Raw genomic sequence first — 26,233 nt, 5'->3', positions numbered from 1 at the left:
CGCTGTGTATACGCTTTGATGTTAAACATCACACAAATAGATCCACAGCCATATGGTTCTATATCTTCACTTCACTGTATATCACTCAGCCCTGTAACCCTCCTACTTCATCTGTGGGTCAAATGAACTGTAAATATATCCAAGTAATTGTCTAAAAGGGGTGTTCATGTTCAAAGAGAAAATAGGCTATCAACCCATTGGGCGTAAACCTACTTTGGTTGTTCAAAGATCAAAGGAATATTTCCAGTCAGAGAAAAGGGAACAAGTGCACAGAAGCCCGGGGTGTCGCCATGCCGCCTGCCTGTTGTGGACCTCAAACCAATTAGGCCTTGATTGAGTGTCAGAGTGAAAGGGGGCCATTCAGCTGAACCTCTTTCACCCTGTTAGCCAGAGACAAGCATACTTTGTGACACACGTACTGACTGATCTGGAGGCATTTTGTCCATCCGACCCACTTACGGAAAAGGCTGCCCCAGGTCCCTTTTAAAAGCTCATGTGCATCTCACGTTTCCTCACACAAACAAGTGGACGAATGGGTTTTGCCATGCAAATGATTGGGTTAATGGTTTTGGTTGAATGTCAGTTTGTGCCCTATAAATATGTGGGCTAATGGTTCTCTTTCCCTCCTGCAAACAAGCAGAATAATGAGACACAATCAACGAGGACATGCTGTTTGATGGCATCTTTCAAAATAAACAGCGTGCAAGTTTTTTTTGTCACCATCTAGTTCGATTGACCCAGTTGTTCTGTCTCCAAACAACAGGAATATAGTCCTACTCAAATTCACTCAGATTATTATGTGGGTGTGTTTGTAAGAGGGAAAAAGCTGGACCACTGAATCTGACATTTATACTTTGGTTAATGTTCTGTAGAATCTCATGTGGGTTTACAAATGTTGAGAAATTAATTCAGCTTCAATTAGATGAACAAACATATGATAAATGAAAATATATTCATCAGACAGGGGGATATTGAGAGCACTGCTTCCTAAAAGACAGAGGTAAGTTCAGGGTAGATTCAGTTCATGGATGGGTGGGTTGATGTCAATTAACTTTACTTAGAGATTAGTTAGGGCTATTCATAAATAGTAAAAAGATGATATAGAAAATGAGGTTGACATATTGAATCCACTATTTTGGGTAAAAGACCCTAAACACATTTCAGCTTTTTTACTATCAAACCCCACCAACATAGCCTTGGAAGAAGCAGATTGAGTATCAGACTCTTCAGAATACATAAGGAGGTTTTCTTAGAGCTAGTTGAAGCCTATTTTTGTCATACTTTGTTCTTTCCATACAGAAAAATGTGAAGCCATGTTTTCAGAGGCTTTCAAATTAAATATTGTGTTTTGGCTGCATAAAAGGCTTTTAGAAGAAATGTATTTTTGTGCCCTGTAAGCGACGGTATATTTCCTTTTGTAAACCAACTTGACAACACAGTCCAAGTATCGTCCCGTCAGTCACTGAGCAACTCATGAAATACGTTAACTATGTTATCCAATCTCTTTAGTGACCTAGGATGCAAAAACAAACAACTTTCGGCAGGTGAAAAACAACAGAAACATGATTTACTCAAGTACGATGGGCTCCACCACCTCGATTCACGCACCATTGAATAAAACATTGTGTGTTGGAGAAGAGTTCAAATCAGATCATACTCAAACACCAAGGTGGACCAAATCTTAGAAATCTTCCTCATGTTTTCTTTCTATTTATAATATGAAAAGTTCCTTACTAATAATGGAGTCTTATCGCTGTTAAATCTTTGCTCTAAAATGAAATATTCCCAGGTGTCTGATGATACCAATCATCCAACAGGCATCAAACAGCCCATATATTTACAAAACTGTCTGACGGAAATGTGGTGAGAAAGTAGTTTGCTCTGCTCGGTTTCACCTGCTGCTCAAGATACTTGTACCTCATACATGTTTTCCATTGGCTCTCCACTGCTTTTTTTTCATTATTTGCTCTGTTTTTCCTCTCTTTTTGTCTCTCCCTCTCCTCGTGAATGCTGGTGACATCGATTTCCCTGCAGTGGAGCTAGGATTATAGATTACAGGGAGAGAGAGGCTTTACATTCCCAAAGAACCCAAATCTACCCAACTTCCAGCGTGTGGTGATGCCTGGCAACCAAACATAAAGTGTCTTTTCTTACGTTCTGTTTACTAAAAGAGGGAGCACAGCCAAAGCTGCTCATACAGCTCCAAACCACTGAAGGCAGATTTTCCTCATTTCCTTTGCGGGCTGTAGACTTTTGCAGTAAAGTTGCCACAATCTGACCTTTACCCCAGATGTTAAGGCCTTCAAAGCCAACGTGGATAAACATCAGTAGCTAAAGCCCTTCACGATTGCTGCACGACTTAATGCCAGGCGATCGATGACGGGTTTACAATGTCAAGCTGGTAAATCTTTTTCCTGATTCACATTAACAGGGTTGATGGCAAGAGCCGGAGCATGAAGAGTGATGTTTGTACACAGAAACACTTGTCTTTTAGATCAGTTCATGGTTTGCTCAAGGCCGGGTTGATAATAATACTTTGACTTTATTTAGCTCTTTTCTGAATACTCAAAGACACTTTACATAGGAATCATTCACACACCGTTGAGAGGAGCTACCATGCAAGGTGCCACATCAGGACTATCTAACATTCATACACCATAGGTGCAGCTACAGAAGCAATTTAGGGTTAAGTGTCTTGCTCAAGGACACATTGACATGGGCTGGCGGAGCTGGGGATCGAACTGTCGATCGTCTGATTGAAGGACGACCCTGCTCACCACTGAGCTACAGTCGCCTAACTGAAAAAACAGTTTTGTGCTAAATTCACCATAGAATACAAGAATGTCACGCTGTAGCATAATAACAGTTAACAGGCTAAACGTATGGAGCGCTAGTGGAAGAGAAGTTTACTTTTCGTTGTGTTTTCGTTGTGTTTTCCTCAGAAAATATCCTGTATATCCTCCCCATGAAGTCCACCATGTTTCACAGCTGTTTCTACATGAGCCCAGAACAGCCAAACCAAACGCTGACTTCATATAGGGCCTAATGCTGCATTCACACAAAACACGGCGCGAATTTGACGCATGAGTAGATTACATGCAAAGTCAATGCACAGATGCGATAGGTTGTGAAAAAGCTAATTTTCCGCCGGGTGGTGCGAATAGCGCGTTTGACGCCGGGCGAATTCACATAAAGTTGAAATTTTCCAACTCTGGCGAAAAATTCGCATGACGCTGAGTTGCGTCAGCCAATCAGCATTGAGAAGCTCTGCCCGTCATCACCACCATCTTGCCGTTGCTGAATCCAACTGCTGCTGGTCTGCTGCTGAAGTAGCGCTGGAAGCGGCCGTCATTCAGACGCTGTTGTGGGACTACGGATAATATTATGAACCCAGACACGATGGAGTTTGATGTTCTGACGTATGTGGAATTTACAAGTATAAAGCAGAACTAGTGGTTGATGGCAGAAACGGTAACTGCCAGACGCAGTTCCTGGAGGAGTCGGTGAAATTCACCGAGCTGTGTGCGGCTACAGGTGGTGTTATGAACCCAAACATTAGGGTTTTTCCAACGTTTTTGGGACTTCCACAACAAGTATAACGCAGAAATAATAGTTATTTCTTCCATGGTCGATAGTGGAAATTAAAGCTCTTTTCACGGAGATAAGCAACGGAGATAAGCCAAATACCTCATTGTAAAATTACTGATTTGTGATATAATGTGTATGTGTATGCTGAGCTTATGGTTTCAAGTTTGACGTTTTACCTGTAAACTCTCATTCCCCAAAGCAGAGCTGTAGATCAGCCTTTCCTTTCTTCTCCTCTTTCAGACTGTCCTATTTGCCTCCTTGGTTGTTTTCTCCTCCTTTTTCCACAACCCAGATGGGATTCAATCACTTCCAGATGACAACAGCATCCAGCTCCGAGATAAATCCGTCAGGACTTGAAGCTTTGTTTTGTTGAAAGTTGCAACACCAGTCAGATATCTTCTGGGAGCAAAGGAGCTTTTCTTTGGAAGTGTTTGTGCTGCCATTTCCAGATACATGGATCCAGGGAAGGATGGGGATAATAAAATATCTACAATTAATGCAATTAAGTTATGTATATAGCCATGCATATATATATATATATATATATATATATATATATATATATATATATATATATATATATATACAGCTATTGTACTTGTTTTTGTTCATCAGCATATGTTTTAATCTTAAAACAGACTACATATATTGTGTCATGCATTGCAACAATTATTCATGCAACTGGAGCATGTTTCACAGCCTGCTATGGGTTATTTAAGATTACAAAACCAGTTTTCACTAAAGATAACATCACAGTTGACCACTAAGAAATATTATTTCGTGAGAAATAGTTTTGTGTGAAGATTTTAGTTATGTTCTTCACTTATTGGCATTTGAAGCCTCAAAGTGTAAATCTCATGGCAAAGTTCATGTCTTTGTACAAAATCGTTTTTACCAGGACTATGCAACAGCTTACACCGCCTTCAAAGGGAACATTTAAGTTAATATGCGTAATCTTTCACAGGAGTCAGTCATTCCCCACTAATGAACAAAAGCTCCATCTTAAGAACAAGATTACGGAATTTCACAAATACTTAATCTGTTTACGCCACCTCACTGGCAAAGTGTTTGGTTGAAGCTCAATCTTTCTTTGGTGATGCTGATTTGTCACAGCTGAGAGATCAGTAGAGCACCAAAGAACTTGCACATGTGCAGCATTTCTCCTGCAGGCCGTCTTATCTTATGACCCCGTGTTAAGCTGCTAAATTTGCAGACCAGGAAGCAGGTACTGAGGTCTGTTGCTGGGAGGCTTCTGGAGGAATCTAAGGTCACTAGATTAGACATAGCATTACTCTGGACATTTGTGTTTTGTTTTGGGATGTCATTTTATCTGCATCTTAATTTAAAACATCTGTTTGATGGCTTTTAGGTTGGGATATTTTAAGTAATTATCACCTTACAGAAGACCTCTCAGCACAGAATATTTAACCATGAGCCCCTAAACTGCATTTACAACCATAAACCCCTCCCTGTGGCGTTTCCATCCCTCTATTATCATATCTATCCCTAGCACGGCATCACACCTCTGGGCTTTCAATCCTCCCTTTGTTAAAGCTAGGAGCTCTCTGCACCACCATGTCCTTCTATGGCAAATACAAGAGACACAGCACAGAGGGCTTTTAAGCTACCTCGACATCACTAGAAGAGTTACTGAGTTCTATAAGTGGTGCTTTTCTGTCTCCCTGTGGCTGCAAAATGCAAATACATCCGAAGAGCATATTGCATGATCACAGATATATATCATTCTACAGTTTTTTTTTATGTAATTTGATAATCTCATCTCAAACATGGGCATGTTGTTCTTTCACTGGCATTTGTTTTATTATCAATGGTTCAGTTGGTGTGGAATCGAGTTCCCTTCAGATCCGCTGAACAAAGTTGATTTAACAACTGAAGAAAATATATTTTCAAATAAAAAAATACTCATTTGCTGTTTTTCCCTATTTGCTATAAAGGAAAATTAGAATGTCCACCACATGGAGACATATTTTCTCATTTACAGTAATTGCCACTGCAATAAAAGTAAAGTAGACATTTAAATCATGTTTAACACAATCAATCGAATATAAAGACCACATACAACTGCACTGGGAATCAGTTCTGCAATGTGCAGAAGTTGGAACATCTACGTGCGTTCTGTTTATACTGTGATTGTTATTCATAACTTCCTATGATTACATAATTGTCACTGTGAAGTGATGTCTTCAGTTGGTCAGATAATCAAACCTCTGTGCATAATGAAACGGAGGCAGACGTGATACTTGATGTGCAATAATACAACATAACAGTTATCTTTTATAACACTTCACATGTGTTAACTACTGTGTGAACTTGGCATGTGTTCATGGTTTAGTTTAAACGTCAAAGGGCACAGCAATAATGTTGAAAAGACTGTGACTTGTTCAACAAAATATTTCTATACTTCCAGCTTAACAAAAGGAAAATAATTCAAATAATTTTTTTAACGTAAGGGTGAAGGATGCTTTTGTTTGTGGATTCTACGATTTATTTTCTAAGGTTTTGTAATGAAGAACATTCATCCACTGTATAATACAAAACATATACATAATTAGTAGTGATGCTATTAACATTCTGAAATGATTGAAACCAATGTGTTGTGGATCTTTAGCTTTATTCATAGGGCTTTTATGCTTTGGTTCATCACGTCTTGTCCATTTATGGAGCCGTATCACAACTTAACGGGGCCAGGTCACTGAAAGAAACTCCATGAATAACACATTTAAGACACAGTGTGTCTTTTATTTGAGTTTCACTTGTCACTTGTTTGATTCTTGAGATCCTTGGTTAGTAATCGCTGAATGACACTTGTTATCTTGCACCTGTTGTCCCAATTGGACACACCTCTGAATAAAAGTATGACAAGTGTCAGACCAGCTGTTGTTTCTTTGTTTAAGAGCTGTCAAGGTTGAAACTCTGAATTCTCATTCTCCTCTAAGCGGGAGTATCTGAAGTCTCCTCTTTTGCACGTTTTCACAATTCACTAATCATACCAATCCCTGTTTCACAAACCAGACAAACTTCACAATAAACACTTTATTTTAACCATAAAAAATAGAAGGAATATCTCAATATACAATAACAAATTCTGTCAAGCAATATTTTCATAATTTTTCATTTCTGTCTTCTTGTTTTAAAGATACATTCTTTTGTCTTTATTTTTTTACATGGCCAAACACCAAAACAATTAATACATATCTCACAAACTATATTAAGGTTTTAAATACATTACAGCACAATGTATAAAACACATTATTTGGGTTGCATGCAGATGTTGTTGCATAAGCCAATTACAAATGCAATAATAAAATTAATTCAGTTTTCAAAAATCCCCTGCAATTACACTTATACTACATCTGTTTACATCATTAACCTGCATTATAGTTAGTCACACTAATAGCTTTGATGTGACATCCAAGGTTTGCCTTACTTTCACAGTCCAATGTGCTTTGAGGAAACCAAAACTGTTCAGATTATGAGCCTTTTCTCTCTCACTATCTGTGCGTCTTTTTATTCTCTTTGAACCTTTTCCATGTTTCACTTGAAATAAAGCAAAAATAATTCAGCAGGGAATGAAAGACAACTTGTTTCTACTTTACGGTGGCAACAGATGAGTGAATAGGCACACACAGCATTTCCACATCTTTTTTTAATGCATCAAAGGTATCACCACCTATGCAATATGCTGTTTGTATGCATGTCTATACTGTATTTTGAAGCAACAAGATGCCTACCACCTCTATTACTCACTTCCTCGCCAATGCACTGCTTGTACAGTCTGCATGCTGCTCTCTGTGAGGACTGTACATTACTCCACTCGCCTAACCTCCATTGAAATGGTTCAGATTTATGAGCAGGCGCTCCTGCATCACTTACCGAGTGCAGAGGAGCAGTGTAGCACAGTAGATTCTGGCTTTTAAAGAAATAAATGTCTGGGCAATGTATGAATGAGGATTGCAACATCTTCTCCCACAGAACATAATAGCAGCATTGATGAACATCAATTTGCAATCACACATTGGTCGTGGTATTTTAACACTTTTCAGCTCCACACCTCACTGTGCCTGAAGGAACATGTGCAAACCCGCTTCGGTAAATTAATCATGAGGCTTTCAATGACATGACTGATTTAAAGATGTACATTTTCATTTAAATGCAGTCTGTGTGAGCGGTTTGTCGTCTTGTGGTTGAGCTCTGAGTTGCCTCGTACACGAAGCAGTTCTGAACTGAGGCAGGTAAAGCGGAGAAAAGCCTTGCGTTGTCGCCAACAGCAGCTCCATTGATTCTTCAGGGCCGAGCAAAGGGTGTGACTCCACAGAGCAGTCTTCTCTGTTGAAAACTACATTGTTGAGCAGTTTAATATTTGTCTCTTCTTCTCTCTGCTCCTCATCTTCCTCACTTTCCTCATCCTCTGGTGGATAGTTCATTTCTAGATAGTACATGTCTTTTTCTTCTCTCACCTCCTCTTCTTCATCTTCTTGCTCTGATGTTTCAGAAAGCTCCTCCACAGAGTTGTAGGAGCAGAAGCGCCGCGGGTCGTCCATCTCTCCACCTCGGCAGCTGTCCAGCGCCCACAGGCCGGTGCGGAAAGAATCAGAAATGTCTGAGTTGTTGGCAGAGAAATTGCCCTCATCGCTGGAGCTGTTGCCGCTACCACTCTTGTAGTGGAGATTAATATGCTGCTGCTCCTTCTTCAGATCAGAGCGCAGCACAGTGGCATATGTGACTGACGACTGAGCAGAGCTGTCATTGAGGCCTTCTGGTGGTGGATCGTCTAACTGATCTAATCTTGGGTTTGAGCTGACTAAGGCATCCACATGAAGAGCTCCACTTAGGAGCCCCTCATTCTCCATGGCCTGGGCTTGGTTGACCTCCGAGTCAGACCCTGGAGGAAGGGAGAGAGATAACACAGTGGCTGGGTCGAGTGTTAGGGACACAAGCGGGGCTTGGACTAAAGCTGTAGTCAGAGCTGAGAGATCGATCTTGTCAACTATGGCGACTTTGGAAATATTCTCAGATGGCAGGAGCAGCTGCCAGGCTGCCAGGCCCTCTGGAGGTTGGAACAAGTGGTTGAAGGTGTCAGTCTAGAAAGATGTGTAGAAACAGATTTAAAGCATAAGTTTTCAAAATATAAAAACATATGAGCAAGAAAAGTGTGGGAGCCAAGCTAACTGTTTCCAGTCGTTATGCTAAGCTAAGCTAACCCGCTGCTGGCTGTAGCATCATGTGTATCATGTCTATGTTCTCTTCTCACTCTTGCAAGAAAGCGAATATCCGTATTTCCCAAAGTAACTCCATGTCTAAAATGAAGGTTGACATGTTTTACACTATCACTCCGATGAATCACATTCAGGAGCATTTGTGAGAAAACAAAATCTGAATGCATGTAAACATGTTCATGACATTGGTTACTGTTTAAGAAGAAAATTGCTGTAGTTGCATATTATTTTCACCTTTTTGAAGTCTAGTCCTTTGGCCCAGGAGCATTTGTTTGGGTTGGGAACATCCTTCCACACAAACATTTTCATCCTGGAAAGAAATGCAGCCTTTAGGATTTATCTCTTTGGCTTAAGGCTTGTTTTCCTCCCTCCCTCCCCACATCTCCCTTCAGCTAGCATCAAATGTAATTACACCCTTGTGACCTGTTAAATGTCACACTTGTCTTTGGAGATTTATCTTTTCACAAAACAGGAGCCTCTTACTGGTTTTGGGAGAGGATCAGGGTGATAAACAGGACAATGGAGAGGAAGGAGATGATTATCACCATGATGTAGGCTGCAAAGTCTCGTCTGGTGGCTGAAACAGAAGGAAAAATACACATCTGACCTATAACTAACAACTCAACAAAAGTGCTGGCATTGTGTCATCCTTAGACACTTAAATGTTGAATATGATGCTGTTACAACAGCCAGAAAACTGGTAAATACCTATAGCGTACATTGGCTCCCCCTCTCCATCAGCAAACACTGGGTACAAGTAGAAGCCTGACTGCTCAGAGCCAAAGAAATCACCTGGAATAATGCATGTCGGCTTAGTTTACGCGCTCTTTTATAGTAAAACACATGGTTAACAGAAAAAAAAGAGACAGAGCAGAGTTCCCGTCACCTCTCAGATAGATGGGGCTGTCTCTGTATGGCAGTCTGGCCCATGTGTCCCCACTCCGACCCTTGTGATGATCAGATAGCTGTTGCCTCTGTGGAGACCACTGGACCACCATGAACAGAGGGACAGAGCTGTCGTCCAACAGACTCCAGGACAGAGACACACAGGTGCTGTTGATAACCAACACACTGAATGAACGCACCAAGCGGCCTGCAGAGGAGAGAACAACAAGAGTGAATACAATTATTCCGTTAAGTCCTGTTACACTTGCATAACAAAGGGAACTCAACATGAAATGTACTCTCTGTGGCTCTCTCACGCTATTCTGCCAAAAAAACATATTCCTTTTTTTCGCTGTTTTGATGATCGTGGTGGAGAGCACTGCAAACACCTTGTGACCTGAAAGGAAGTATCTACATTCATGTGCCAATTATCCATGATTATCTGGAGGGTTTGTATGCTGTGAGCACCTACAACTAAACAATGTTTTAGTTAATGTCTACCTTTAAACTTGTAGTATTTTCAGCTGCTTGCTACAGCCAAACACAAAACATAGGAGAGTAGCAAAAGTGAACCCAACAGTAAAGTTGTGATGCTGAAAACATTGAGGTAAAAGACAATTAAATGTGTATTTGTCACTAAGAGCGACCTCTTAAACGTCGTCAATTGATCAATTTTTGATGTCAAAATATTGTTGCATGCTTTTTCATATACAGACTATTGATAAAAGAAAAACCTTAATAAAACAGAATAGAAACCTAACAAAAGCAGAGGCTTCCATACAAGAGGCCAATTAATGGATTGCTGTGATGTGATTCATAAGCCACTGTTTGTCCTGTGTGATCAACATCAGTTGTTAAGCTTTAATTTAGCTTCCAATGACACTAAAAACATGTTCTCAGAAAACGCATGGGGACATTACATACTTTCCCTGAAAAAATAATGTCAGAAACAGAAAACCCATTTTGATTCTGCCAAATAGTAGTTTAAAATACTTTTCCCTGAATTATGAGTAATAGGAAATAGACACACAACTGCCAAACACAAGCCCCACTCTACTTTTTCTATTTTTTACAGCTATTTTAAAAAATACCCGTGTTAGAGCCCTGCTAAAAGTTTTCCCTACACTACAGCTAATGGCAGCTTTGCCTCAATTATAAGATGTGTGTTTCAAATATCATGCCCTAATGGATAGCTGTTTATTTCCCGGCTTTGACGAACATTTTCTCAACACAACAACCTTAAAAAAGTTATTTTTTTTAGTGGTTCTGACTTTTTGTTTGTAAGGAAAGAAAACAAATTAGTGGAAAACACCTTGTAATTTTCTTTCCGGTAAATGTGCTTGTGTGTCTGTAAGTGAAGCACTGACCATGAATCTGTTTGATCTTAGCCTACCTTTTGGAACCAGCACTATTTTTTCAGAATGCAATAAGAAAAACCTTTTGATCTTTGAACAGTTTTCATACCTTTACTGGAACATAACATGTTACAGAAACGGTCGACTCTTTCTTCTCACTGTTTGAATCTCCTCTTCTCATTGAGTTGTTTTAGATTTATCTTGGTTATATTTATGACAAATCCTGGGTTGTTTTGAAGTTGTTTTTGAAAAGATTAAATATTTTTCCATGGTTGTATCAGACACTTTGTGATTTAGTAATCACATTCACATTTAATTCTGATATGTGGCATGTTTGTATTATCTCTCGCTCTTGTATATAACTATTTGCTGTATCTTTCAGCAATAACACTTTGAACAAACAATATATAAACTGCAGCGAGTCACATTAGCAAAGCTAGAATTAATGCATGTTTTGCATTTTTGCTTGATAAATGACAAGAATCATGTTTTTTGTTGACTGAATTAACTGTGCAGATCATTTTCATGGGTCACTGTCCACCTTTCCTTTACTGTCTTAGCTATCCTTGAGACATCAGGCAACATATCAAGAGCTGTCAGATTACTGCAAAATACTGTATTTGTAGTATAGTTATTGAATTATCCTGTAGTACTAATAGGTAATATTGAGAATGTGGCAGTTTGTCGATCTTCAGGAACAAAACAACAACACCATTTTCATTATTTTCTCTCCAGTCGCTGATAATCCCAGCTCACTCACGTGTGGGTTGTCTCTCCAGCGTCATGTTGATGTTGTTAGTGGAGCTCCCCAGATTATTGTAGGCCTCCACAGTCACAGTTTGGGGATCTTGGTCCCACTGAAAGCTGTAGGAGGACGCTATGTCGATCTTCTGCCTGATCACAAAGCCAGTCGACGCCTTGTACTGGACTATGAATCCATCCACGCAATAAGCACGCCCGGATATTTGGAGTCGCTGTCCAAAAAAATGCAGGAAAGCAAACATCTATTATATTTAGTTGTGTCTTCATTACAAGCCTGACAATGTATGTATATGTTTCTCAGTTTGTGTACCTCGAATAGCAGCGTTACATTAGTCTGGTTTCCGTATGGCTCATCTTGAAAGACTCTCCAGAAATCAGGGCCACGCTCAGGAGCTGAGAGGGAGACCGGCAAATTACATCACATTAGTTCTTACACCACTGTGTTTTAGTGGTGGAGGAGATGGCATGATGCGTAGCATAGGGGTCGTTTTTAATTTGAGCTAGAATCAGATGGTCAGAAGTGATGTAGAAGGTCACATCAGGCATCTAGCTGCAGCTGTGGTCTTTAAAGGTTAATATTATTTGAATTTTTGGGGTCAAAGTAATGGTGTTGTACCGTACCTCTGCTGTTCTGAGGTGTGGAGTAGACCACATCGCTCCATTCGCTCCAATAGCCGGTGCCGTTGGTGTGCATGCAGCGTACTTGTACCATATACACCCGGCACATGTCCGACACTGCGACCTCCATCCACGAAACCCGTACTGGACTCTGGATCTGCAGGCATGACATCTTATTTAGAGCTCATTTGGGATAAAGGAAATAGAGAATATCTGACCTGTGGAGTACACATCTGGTTCATCCATCAAAACAAACTGAGACATGAACAGTATTTCCTCATCATTCTCATTATATTGATATTAGCGTCTGTCCAATTACCAAAATAATTTTTCAATCAGAAGACAGGAATATGGTCTCATAATAGCTTGTATCAGGTCTTGTCAAACTGACCATTAGAGTCCAAGCATCCTGTCATTTAAAAGATATTAGACCACTGTATGTACCAGCTGAGTCCTGGACATCAGTGTTCTTGATAGATTAACATCTTTAATACAGGTAGAAGAACATTTTGGAAAGATAGTTTCCAAATAATATAACAGTGAATGAACAGAGATGAGTTGGAAGAGTTCTGCGGTACTCATCCAGTTTGCAATGTACTGGAAGGCATTGTCTATTTACCTCCCACAATAATTATTTTCCCATAAAGGTAAGTAAAATGCAGTCCATAGTGCCACTGAACCAATTTGTTTTGGGTTGGTAAATGGACCTGTACTTGTATATGTTTGGTAAATAGTCCAACACACCAGCTCACCTTCCACTCCGGCTGGGCTCTTACAGCAGAGGGTGAGCGGTACCACATCTGACACTGGAGCCCCTCGGCTGGCAGAGACGGAGGCTCCCACGTGACCATCAGGACCCCACTGCTGCGGCTCACTGCCCGCACATTAGTGGGCGTGTGGGGTTTTACTGCAAGGGAAATAGAGTGGGAGTTTGTCTTATGCGACATCATCATAGATACAGTAATGGAAAATAAACTGACAATTACAACAGAATCAACAATCATGTGTCATGACGTTTACACCTTTTTCATTTTTCTGTGATCAACAGATCACAATTTTAACCTATATATTCAAAGGTTCCCTTCAAACATTACAACTCTTTTCTCTATGAGCCTTTATTATAGATTCCCTTTAAAGAAAAATACTATACTAATAATATTGCCTTCAAAACTGCAGTTTGATTCATACAAATTTTCAGTGTATGGCATTTAGATACTCCAGATTTTCTAGAATGTCTCAATAGAGCGTGGAGAGAATTCATATTCTTTAGAGATTTCCATATGCTATTTTATTTTGAAAACACAAATTAAATCATAATACCTAATGATATTTATGTTCTATTTACTTGTGATATTTTCCACACATAAATCCATCTTGCTCACCATGATCTATGGGTGACAGGTAGATGGGTTTAGTCCTGACGGAGCCCTGCAGGGCTGGCACCTCCAGCCACAGCTTGTAGCAGTTCATCCTCAGAGGCTGGATGGTGCAGGTTTCCCGCTTGGAGTGAACCTGCGGGCAAGCCGGCCCCATCTTCCCCACTGTCTCCCCAGCTCTTTCCCTCTCCTCCATCACATCGCATGGCAGGTCGGCCCACCTGGATGATCAATAAATTAAGACTTTTGTCACGTGATTCCTGAAGTTCTTTTCTTTTCCCTTTTTATACAATCTGATCAATACAGCTTGCATGCCCATAATACAATGTCAGATGCTCAAGTTGTATAAAATACAGGATAATTCCAGTTTCTGACAACTTTGGTCTTATTTTGGTATTTTTTTACATTATTTCTGTTGGTTGTGATAACACTGTAGTTACCAAAGTAAGGCAACTTTTGATGAAATTAAGTAAGACGAGGCCTCTGTTGGGCCCACAGTAAAAGGCTCGTTCGAGATGAGCCAGTCCTCGAGATGCAACAATGTATACCTGTTAAATTCATGTCTGACTTGATCCCGACTTGCATAATGGGAAACTCCTGGCTATCGCCAGATCAAAGAGCTGATTGGCTCTTAGATTTGACACCAAACGTTTTCTAGAAAATACTATTTTTCTGTTTAATTGTAATATTTAACGCTAGATTGTTAGCTATAAGTCTCATGTTGTGCAATGAAGGTTTAATCTAACAACATATCTTGTGTGATTGATAAAGATAAAGCTTATTTATAACACATATCAAATTGAGCAGCAATGTGTTTCACAGGCAGACAAAAAAGAACAAAGGTTAGCGTACAATGCAGATACTGTACATTTACACGTAAATATATATTTACGAACACATGAATGAATCCTAACGAGGTCAGCAAACTACAAATAGCCTACAGATTGGATCGAACAGGATGTAACTGTTTCTGTGATGTCCTGTTTATTCTTTGAAGGCTGCGGAAAACTGTCTGACTTGACCGCAGTGTTTTCTCACCACCCCTTGCTACTATCGCCTACTCTCGTCCACTTTCAAGACGAAACGCAGCTCATCTCGAACGAGCCTCCAGTTCTGCCGAGTGAAGCCAATGCGGAAGTGTCTTAAAACTTGCATTCTCTGTGCTGGCAAGCAGGGGGCGACTCCTCCAGTTGCAAAAAGAAGTCAGATTGTATGTCTATGAGAAAATGACTCTACTTCTCACTTAATTTATTAGCTCAGTAAACATTGCAAACATGAGTTTATGGTCTCAATCGCTAGTCTCAAGTCTTCAATACAGCAGGATTGCTTATTGATTGATGATGTTCCCTAGACCATAAAGCGGATAATGTGATAAGACAGGCTTACTTTGATTGACAGGTCACTGCCGCTACCAGAGCCATATACCGCGTCTCTACATCCCTCCTCTGTATTCCAAATATGGTAACTTCTGTTCATTGGTTGCAAAAAAACCAAACATGCCAACAGCCATAATCCAAACGGCATTCCACAAACCAATGGGTGACGTCACAATGACAAGGTCAAGTTTGTATACACAATCTATCACTTGAAAGCATTAATGCAGATCTCCAGATCACACATCCTATGATGGTTAAACTGTGTAATTAATCTGTGATTCACATGACTCCGTGGTCATTGTCTGGCACAACTACTGTCAAGTTGAACCAGGAAGTCAATCTGTAATGTGTAATGATGACACGTTTTGGGATTCACTTTAATTTGATCTGCAAAATGAGTTTGGGGATTTGTGTAAAAGCTGTATGAATGTCTGACTGCTCAGGTTTCTTGCCCAGTCTTCTAAAACTATGAGAATAATATCTAAATTGTCATCAAATATAATTATACGTCACATATCCTGTCACTTCTAAGTGGCACAAAATATCACATATCTAAATACACAGTGGAGACTTCTATATTTATATTTCAAAGACGAATAATTATATCTTAGAAAAGGAAGAGGTACATAGAGTATTGTTGAGAGAGAGAGAGAGAGAGAGAGAGAGAGAGAGAGACAGAGAGAGAGAGTTATGAAACATCATTCTGTCAGCCCTCATTGTTCTAGTGTTTTTTAACAGATTTTAACATGTGCTGTCTGGTACACTGTGTTCTATAACTTCCAAGTCAGCAATGCCAAAGATTGCACAAGCATCCAAAAATACAACACTAAAGTGAGACGGCTATTGTCAAATGTAAATTGCTGAGTTACCTTGACCTGAATTCAGGATTAGTCCACCACTGTGTGTTGTTCCATCTGCAGTCCATAGCATCGATATCGCCGTTGGTTACACAGTTTATATTGATGGAGGCTCCTGAAACATAATAAAACAAAATAAAAGAATAAACTTCACTGGAATTAGCCTCTGCACTCTGGGAAGATTTTGGTTCAAATAATTGTGTAGTCACTCTCTTTTATTGCCCACTATGGTGGAAAACTGATTTATAAAGGGACTTTAAGGAACTTTAAAATGTCAGAGGGTAAATTAACTTTCACTGCAGCAAAAGCTCATCCATGTCTTAATAAATGTCTGATTTCTGTATGTGAGATGCAACAAAGTTCACCTTCTACATAGATCTGGCTGTACGGGCCATCCCAGTCCTGAGTGCACTGCAGCAGGTCATACATCTGCATCTCAGAAGGACGTACTGTGATCTGGCTGACCTGGTTTGGGAAAGGTTATTTACAGGGATTTTACTTTCCCAAAGATACACAAGGAAGTCAATAAGACTTGTTGGAAATGTGGAAAAAAAATTGGAAACTTGTTGGAAAAGCCCTGGAGGAAAGGTTTTTTGTTGTTTATCTTACCCACTGGTTGACTTGGCGGTACTGACTGCGATGAAGTGGTTGGAAGTTGAGTGTCCACATGGCCGTGCTGGCGTTAATGTTGTGGTTGTTGAACACACAATACACTGTTACGTTGTCCCCTGGTCGCGCCACCACTTTCTCAGGGATGTAGCTCACCGCTGCACACACACACACACAAACATGATATAATGATATATATAATTTTTTATTACCAAAAGCTCTCTTATGAAATTCCTCCTTTTATAGTTTATATAGAGATCTCAATACAATAAGTTTTTTTGTTTTTATACATAAAAAAAAATGTGAAAAGTAACAAAGGAAAATAGAACAAAGACCCTCAGCTGAACATCTAACGTCTAAGTGACGTCTAACTCCCATTCACCCAAGGTTTCCATGTAAACTTTATACAAAAGAAATCCCTCAGTTGCAGCCAAGCAAAACATCCTCATGGAGTCAAAAGAAAAGTGACTCATCAGCAAAGTACTATTCATTTGAAAAGAAAACTTTGAAATGAGTTGTGAAAAGTCATGTCTCATGTCTCATGATTGTTCAAATGTATTTTTACTGCTGATATACATTGAGAAAACCCTTTTTAATTTAGCTGTTTTTTATTTTAATTAGCAGTCTTACGTTGCAGAGCACACACTAACAACCAGCAAACAAAAGCTTTTTACAGTTTCTGATTAAAAGGATCATTTAGAGCTTTGATTCCCCCCATTGGGCCGCGAGCGCCACCAAGAGGGCCGCCAAAAACTTTTCGTTTTCACCTGTGGGCCGCGAGGGCCGCATAGGTTATGAATTGAAGTCAACAGAGAAATTACTGTTATCCACGAGACGCTCAGGTACAATACAGCTTCCCACCACTTGGTGGCGGTAATGCGTCAGTCAGTTGTTTAACAAGCTCTGCATATGCAGAAGAAGAAACTCAGCCAGCAGCTAGCTAGCCTGTAGTGAAAGTTATAGAGAAGTATTTAAAACGAAAACATGAAGACTAAAGTGCTGCTGAACATCCCCCCAAACGTCTAAATGTTTGTGCAAGTACAATCCTGACTTCACGAAGTAGAGCTTTGTGAACGGAGGTAACGAGGCGGAGCCCAGTGTGTGAGGGCTAACGCTAGCTAACGCTAGCCTCGTTAGCTAACGCAGCACTGAAGGCTTCACAGCTAAAGCTGTATCTAAAGACTAAACATCCAACACTCGTGGGAAAGCCGATGGGATTTATCAAGAGAAAGGACGATGTACTCCAGATGCATAAAAGGTCTGTCTGTCACTGGCTGGCAACTCCAAATGTGCTGTGAAAGCCAGCTGTCACAGATGTGAAGAGCAACTTCTGGTTCTGCAAACATGAAGACTGCTGAAGCATATCATTCACATCATAAGGCTATATTTTTATTTGCACTTTATTACATTTAATGAATGTATTTATTACATTTATTTTGAATTGTGTGCACACTTGTCTGCACACTAATAGTTGCCCAATAATTGTGAACACACAGATATTTCCTAAGAAAGTAAAACCCTCACTTTTAAATGTTGAGGTGTGAGGTTTATTAACATTTTGGATTGACCAAGAGCACTGTAGTTGTTCAATAATACAATTAATCCTAAAAAATACTACTTTCCTAATAATTGTGCAGTGTATTTATACCACATTTTATTTATCAAATGACATTTTTTTTCTCCGTTTTTTTTGAGAATTATTAGTTATTTTTGTGTTAATACGCCTGATCTGAGCCTTTAAATTAGTTATTGTATTAGCTTGATTTGTTCCATGACTTGTTGTCTGTGCAGGTTTACATACACATGATCAATAAATGTATGTGTGATGATCACATTGTATCATGTCATTTATTTGACAAGGTTTTTGCTTGTTAAACTGTAGGTAGATTTGATTTAGTTATTGAATACAAGTCAAACCAAGAGTGAGATCAATTAGTTCATAAACCAATACAGTGTTAATATTTGAATGGGCCCCAGGGCACTTTGTACTTGAAAAGTTGGGCCCCGAGGTCAAAAAGGCTAAGAACCCCTGATTTAGAGCAAACAAGTCTCATTTCTTAACTCAGTTTCAGCTTCATGTTCATCTTTGAACAGATTTGCTGCTTGTGACATTTCCTTTATTTATGTTATACTTTACGATTTGTAGCTGGTCACTAGCCTTGAGAACGGCCTGTGGCTCTGAGTCTATTGACCCCACTGGAATGACTTCTTCATTAATAGCTAACGAGCTGGACTCATTTCAATAGTCCAGCATTAACATACATCTACCTGAGAAATTATTGAGATCAATCTACCATAGTAAGTGGTGGATAATTCCAGCTGTCACTTAGTTTCTGCTAATTTCAATGAAGGCTAAGGTGTTCTTCCAAGAATCCCAGGGGAGTCATTGGACTCCTGTGACACATTTGCATCGAAAGGGAAAACAAGAAAATAATGTTGTATGTCTCTTTACAGACATTCGGAAGGGAACGGTTCTTACAGAACAGGTAGATGTGGTGAGGTTCGCTCCAGTCACTCCACACTGGAGGCGTGTCCAAGCCAGAGCAGCGGACTTGGATGGTGTAGTTTAGTCTGGGTTTCAGCTCCAGAGACAACCTGGGCTCTGCAGGTGCAGACACCACCTGGACACACACCAACACACCACACTGACTCCAGGATAGTTGGGCATATTAACATGTGAGAACCATGATTAAGAGGTACCATATTTCCTTTATCCACTTGTAGGAGTCTTAAACAGTACGTCTGACATCATACCCCTCAATGAATCATGGAGTTTCTGATCCACTCCTGAACACTGAGTGCACTGTTGAATGCTAAGTACACTGTATGGGGCTTTTAGAATGGAAACTGACTGTGAGTGAGCAAGTCGCACTGAGTAAACATACTGTCTTGTCAGTGGAAATGTGTGCTGCGAATAAGCAGTGAAAAGCAAATACAGTAAGTGTAACTCACTCAAGGTTCAGACTAACTTGTGTAGGTTTCTCTATTCATTACTATCAATGTACTGTAAATTCTTTAAAACCTAACAGCATATTTTAATTTCTCCGTTTGAAGCAAATTTTGCACCTGGTGTCAAGACTTTCTTTGCAGTCTGCACCCAATATGTCCTGTTTGAAACTATTAAGAACAACTTTTGGGTTGATGGGTTGTAAAATAAAAGAAAAAGGTAATTTCACCGTTTGACCACCAAGGTATTAACATGTACAACTGCATACTTGATGGGTTAAACATCAACATTATTAATGACTTAACATTTATAGCTGTAGAAAAGATGGCCAAGAACATTTATTAATGGATTATCTTAAAAACTGAAAAAGGTAAAAACACCAGCCAAAGGTCTTTTTACAACCTGTAAAGCCAAATGTTTTTATTAATAGCTTTTAACTAATCTATAACAAACAATAAAGTCATTGACTACAGTTTACAAATCCTATATAAAAGGTCCCTTATCATAAAATGGTCCCAATGTTTTCAGATCACATGACTCCCAGTGGGTGCAGTGGGAAACTCTTAGAAAGTATCACATTTCATGTGATAATATAGCAATGCTTCATGTTACCTGCCATGCTGTACGAGCGGCGTTGGGAGAGTGTCGAACTTCGTATCTCAGCGGACCGATATCGGAGTCTGACGGGTCGTCCCAGTGTACAATCAGTTCAGCTTCAATGGTCTGAATGTGTGACAGGTTGACTGGAGGACTCTGTTTCACTGTAGAAATAGAACAGATCGTCTCTAAAACAGAAGCACATGTCTACAGTCACAACAAAATATATAGTTAATGTTATTGTAACTTTGATCCTGGTTTAATATCGATTCACATTTTATCAACGGTTGTTAAATCCAATGTATCGTTACAATAACTGTACATGAAATCAGAGTACGATTTTTTTCCATATGGCTTATAAAATTACAATATCTGAGTTTGCATCTGGAAGAGATTTAAAGCTCCACTGTGTAGCCGTAAGGTCACTTGTTACAGCTGTGGTTATTAACTCAAATATGGCATAACAGCACTGTATATCTAAAGATTCAATTCGCTGTAATTGCTCTTACCTTCATGCGAAAAAGATCCATAATCATGTATTCCTCATATCAGGATTAACAATATTAAATCAATGAATAAATCACATCTTGAGTTCATAAAGAAATATTGACAAAATATGATTTGATTTCTCTACTTACTTTAGTTTCACGTCACCTTATGTTCTTCACATATATAAAGCTTACACACTTAAATGTCAGTGAGTGGATTTTTAATGGAAGCATGCAGCTGGGAAATGTGATTATCCCATGATTCATCTGTGCTGTATATGGAGCTTAATATTTAGACTGAATTATACCATTCCAGGTGGATTTCAGAGGTGTGACTTACATTAACTTCCATTCACTAAAGTGATACTGTTTCAAGTATGACACGTACAGAAAGAGATAATTGAGTCCTAAAACCACAAAGATGTCTAGTAATGACTCAACATTAAAAAAAAATGTATTTTACAGATTGCTCTCACAAAGACTGGTTTATTTTTTTCTTCTCATGGGTAAATATAAACATGTAACCTGATGAGATGCAACAAACTTTTTTTTAAAAGAATAAATTACGTTATGGTATCAGGTGCCATTCAACTGGAAAGTTCTCAATCTGGGTTTATTTTATAGGTAGCATTTTAACAGTCAGAAGCTAATCAGAATACACAGTGTTTAGCGATTGTTTGTTACAAAGCAAATAATTGGTAATAGCTAATTAAGCCAAACTTTTCATGATGAAAGTTTGCCAAACTTTTATTTGTTTTTGTTGTAAAAAAAAAAAAAATATATTAGAGCTGAAACAATCTTTGGCTATTTTCTTGGTCCTACATTTCTGTCAATGTAATATTTTGGGTTTTGGACTACTGGTCAGACACAACATTTGATGACGTCACATAAGAACATATGATTTTCACAATATTTTTCATACTATTGATACAATTTACACAGTCATACTATTGATGCAATTCTTTCGTGACATGATCAGATGATCTATTCTATATGTACAGATAAGCTACAAATCTGGACGTACAAGCAAACAACTATAACTATTTTAACTTTAAAAGCTATCCTACAGCATATATAGTACATATCAAATTGTTTGCTTATACATCCTTATACTCAATCCAAACATTACATTTTCAGTAGTTAAATTCCATGAGCAGAAAAAGCTAATTTAGAAGGATGAAGGTTTTACGAACGACACTTTAACTTCCACTGGCGAGTGAATACATTTAAAAACAATGCGTTTCTACTCAGTTTAACCTCATGGTCTCAATGAACAAACACAGCATGCATACACAGAAAACATACCAGGTCGGTCAGGAATCCTGAGGAGAACAGGCGGAGCGATGGCGGAGGAGATGCTTATGGTTACCACGCTGACAAAGTTTGTCGCAGCGCCAAGAGCGAGTGAACACATGAAGGAATCCTTCCCTTCACAGACAACGGGATTATCAGGTGCAGTATTCCCATCCTTCACCTCTGTGTCGTCTTTCTGTGATCTGAGAAATTGATACGAAATATACTTAAGTTATGTTATCTCAGTGCAAAGTATAATATCTGAATTTTAAATATGCGGTCAAAACTAAATAGCAATGAATGTCCAAAATTATATGACATTATCTTCATTAGCTTGGACAAGAAGTCTTTGAACACTTTACACTATAATTTCATGAAAACTGTGCAACTTTATCTATCATCACGCACGTTACCCGCTGAGCAGTTGGGAAAGGATCCAATTAGACTAAAGCATATATACACACAAAATAATAAAAGAGTGACGCTTAATACTCACAACAGTCGCCGTAGACTAACTGCCATAGGACCAGCATCCACCCCGGCCGATGGTGGAAAGAGAGACTGAAGGTCACATGTTAAATGTTCCCAGTTTTCATCAATTCTGCACAGTATGTCCAAACAGGTGCCTGACAAGGAATCAGAAAGGCACGTTAGTAGCATGACCAGCACCATAACCCTGTGTCGTGTACATCAGTGGACTGTGACCTTCAAATGAAGGCTTCTCAGAAAATGGCCTAGCTTCGTATTCTGAGAAGAGTGAAATGTTAAAGCTGCATGCGAGTTTCTAGTAATGAAGAGGGAAAAGTCTCTTAGATTTCAATTAATCAATGAATCAAACTTAATTAGACTAATTATCTACAAAAGGAGAATCCTGGCCACCTTTTGTATAAGAATAAGAACAGTGACTAACAGGCAAACAGGAATAAGCAAAACAACCAGTGAGTGACCTTGGAGCTGAATCATACATTTTCAAAAAGCCTCATGGAGCAGTTAGGAGGCACAGCTTCGGCCTTCTCCGTCATAGTTGCTAAGAATTAAAGCTGGAAAGTCTTTAATAATCACAAGTGATTCAAAAGAATTACAGTGCCTCACAGATTGACGAAAACAATGGGCCTGTCAAACAACTCCTCCTCATCTCCCTCATGTCTCAATATTGCATCACCTCCATCTTCACGGCCACGCTGACATTATCAAGGGAGCATTTTATAATTATGACTCACTTGAACTGGTCCCACGTTTGCTATTTAAACTCAACAACCTACGTACTCTCTATCCTAGAAAACAGTGATGCTGAACAATTTCCTGGATAAGTAGAAAAGGTAAGAAACAGCTGGTTTGATTCTGTTGTGCTGATACATGTGAATCCTTGTGAGCCAGACGTTGACAGCACAAGACACACACGGCCACTCGCTCTGATGGGTGGAGGGACGCTAGCTGAAAAGCCATTAAAGTGTAATGAGTCTTTCAAGAGGATCTTTAGAGGCGTCTCTATCAGTGACATGTGACGACACTGCAGGGAAAATCATGAGGCTCTGGCCCACTGACCCTGCTGTATGCTCTGATGAGCAGCAGCATACAGCCACCCTGTTGCTACTTGAGATCACTGTGTATCTATCTCCTAAATGCGAGGAGGTCTGTCCTGTACATCTTGTCTGAAGTGAATCATGGAATAGCGTCAAACTGTCAGTGGGCTTGAGCACAAACTCAACCAATCATCAAAACAAAGTGTTGTGGCGTCGCTAGCATTCAAAAGTTCCACAGGGTACCTTTCAATTGTAGAAAACAGCAGCTTCAGTAAATTAAATATTGTTTTTCAATATACTGCTAAAGTAGTTTTAGAAGCTCCTTGTGAAAGAGTTTGGTTTGAATACCATTAAAAGCGCAGTATGTGCGTGTCTATGAATGACAACCCCACGGAGCACCTAAAAACCTCCAGGGAAACGTTGATATTTTCTTTCTTCATTTCAGATTCTCTCAACAAAAAGAAAAGACTCTTTGAATCTAAAAGCAAAATATTTTGGGTACGAGTTGAGCTTACTAACCTGCAATCTTAATGTTTACTATTAAAAGCCACTTTATAATGTTTTTTTATTATGTAACATTACTTTACATTTACAAAGCCATGCAATAAAACGCTGGAGGCACCACACCACATGTGAATCGAGTTAATTATCAAATATTCCGGTTCACGAAGTGCAGAAACAACTGGGAGTAGCCTCAGTGGTATTTTACAGCCACATTCCTGCAGTTGGAGAAAACCCAATTATCGAACGGTTATGACGAAGCCTGATGTTTGTATAAAGCCACTCCCAAACCTGACTAGAGACGTCTGATATTAATGGGCTCATGTTTGATTTCAACATATGAAAATACAGACATGGTGTGAAATACATCACTTCACATGCACTGACTCTTTCAAAAGGGACTTACCAACCAGGACAGAGCAACCCGACAAGCCTTCAATAAAGACCAGTAGATACCAGTGTCTAATAAATTCTTACCGCCAGAGGACTCATGAGGATGTGATTTGTTTGTCGAGCCCCTGAAGCTGCAGACGGGGTCGGGTGGGAGGTTTGATTCAGAGCGGTTTGTCTTTGTCGTGACGTGTGCGTCGCCTCCCTCTGCAGTGAGGTGGGCTGAAGGTGAGTCACAGCACAGCTCATCCTGCCATGGGAGGTCCAGGGCACCTGCCTGGAGAGAGGCCCCCTCCTCAGGCTCCAAACACTGAGCACCTGCTCACAGAGAGGAGAGAAAGTTAACTCTGGTTCGACACATGGTAGAAACAAAATTAATATTCAGTGTTTTTTTTATATTTTATGATAGGGTTTTATTTTCTGCATCAGACAAGTCAAATTACAATATGTTTATTATTTTTTTTAGAAGTAAAGATGGTGTTTATTGTGTTATTTCTCCGAATTGCTTCATTTTGTAAATTTTAAATTTAGATTATAATAAACAGGTTATGATTTACATTTTTACCAAGCAATGTATTAACTATAAATAAAGCACAGATAAGCTCTGATTACAACACAAACACAATTATCTGCTCCCGTAGACTATATCTTTAATAGCAAATGTTGCAATTATAAGGCTCTCAATTGTTTTATTCAGCAGCTTTCAATAAAATGGTTGTTATAATAAAATGTTAAATATACGTCCCTTTATTAGCACAAGTCATTAATCAAACATACATTTTCATTAAATAAAGGGATGAACTGGCAGAATTAGTGAGGAAGAAAATAAGATTAGGTTTATATTCCCCACAAAATGTTGCAATATAACATCCTCTTTCTGAGACATCCTGCATGTAATTTTGTATTTTGAAGTGAAGCATCAGTCAGAGCAGTTTTAATGACAGACTGTGTTTGTGTCTCAGAGAAAACCATCAAGAGAAAAGCACAAAGACCGTGTTAGTGTACACCACCTGATGTGAAAGTGATTTAGCTCTGGCGAAACTCTGTATGTAGGTTGACAACTGGTAGAGAATAACACACTGTACGGTCCAAGAAGACCAGTGGTTTTCATTTTCACACCACATGGGAAATATGACGACTGTTTGATTCTCAAGTGCCAACACTGGTATAAGGCTCCTGCAATATGCTGGCAATAACTATTTTTGAACGGTACCTTTCTCAGGTAAGTTTATCTGCTTACTCCAAACGTGAATTGGCTGTTTTTTAAGAAAGAAAACTGGTACTACTGGTTCTACACACTGTTGGAGGTTGAACTCACCGTGAGAGAGCAGGAGGATATGCATCAGGGCTGTCAACATTACGGACCGAACCCTGTAGAGAAACAGAGAGAGCATAAGTAATGGAAGAGAGAAGATAAAACACTCTCTGACACTATTAACTAAAACTGGAGCACCACAGAGAACAGTTCTATCCCCCTTTTTATTCTCACTTCATACAGCTGACTAAAGGCAGAGCCATGTGTCCTGTAACGTCCAAAGGGTTTCAGATAACAGGGCCCTGGTTGGTCTACATCCACCACACTGTGTTTTGAATGGACCCAGAAGATCATTCAGTGAGTCTCAGGATGCCTCAGTGTTCTACTGAACCACTCAGAAGGTTTTTCGTTCCAGCAGCAGTTTGATTTTGTAATGAACACCTTTACATGTGATTTTTAGATATAGCATCTTTCTGATGTTAATTATGTTTCATATGGCATTTTCTGGTATTTATTCTTTGTAATGCGTTTTTTGTCTGTTGTGCACTGTGGACTGTGTCTATTGTTGTCTGTATG

General features: G+C 39.3%; 1 protein-coding gene across 1 annotated transcript; it reads right to left on the bottom strand.

Annotated features, from left to right (window-relative positions):
- Positions 1-6,627: 6,627 nt before the first annotated feature.
- lepr (leptin receptor) lies at positions 6,628-25,920 on the bottom strand (the record flags this gene model as incomplete). Its single annotated transcript, XM_079221562.1, has 20 exons — positions 6,628-8,690; positions 9,060-9,135; positions 9,309-9,402; positions 9,534-9,617; positions 9,712-9,918; positions 11,826-12,039; positions 12,138-12,220; positions 12,449-12,602; positions 13,198-13,352; positions 13,828-14,042; positions 16,067-16,169; positions 16,420-16,519; positions 16,664-16,821; positions 19,143-19,284; positions 20,223-20,371; positions 22,001-22,191; positions 22,485-22,614; positions 24,490-24,720; positions 25,721-25,773; positions 25,892-25,920. 20 exons carry the CDS (start codon positions 25,918-25,920, stop codon positions 7,752-7,754), a joined length of 3,507 nt encoding a protein of 1,168 aa, XP_079077688.1. The 3' UTR covers positions 6,628-7,751.
- Between the last annotated feature and the right edge of the window lie 313 nt (positions 25,921-26,233).

Source organism: Taurulus bubalis (assembly GCF_910589615.1).
Source record: "Taurulus bubalis genome assembly, chromosome: 7".
Classification (NCBI taxonomy): Eukaryota; Metazoa; Chordata; class Actinopteri; order Perciformes; family Cottidae; genus Taurulus; species Taurulus bubalis.
This window is presented reverse-complemented; position numbering and strand designations above follow the sequence as displayed.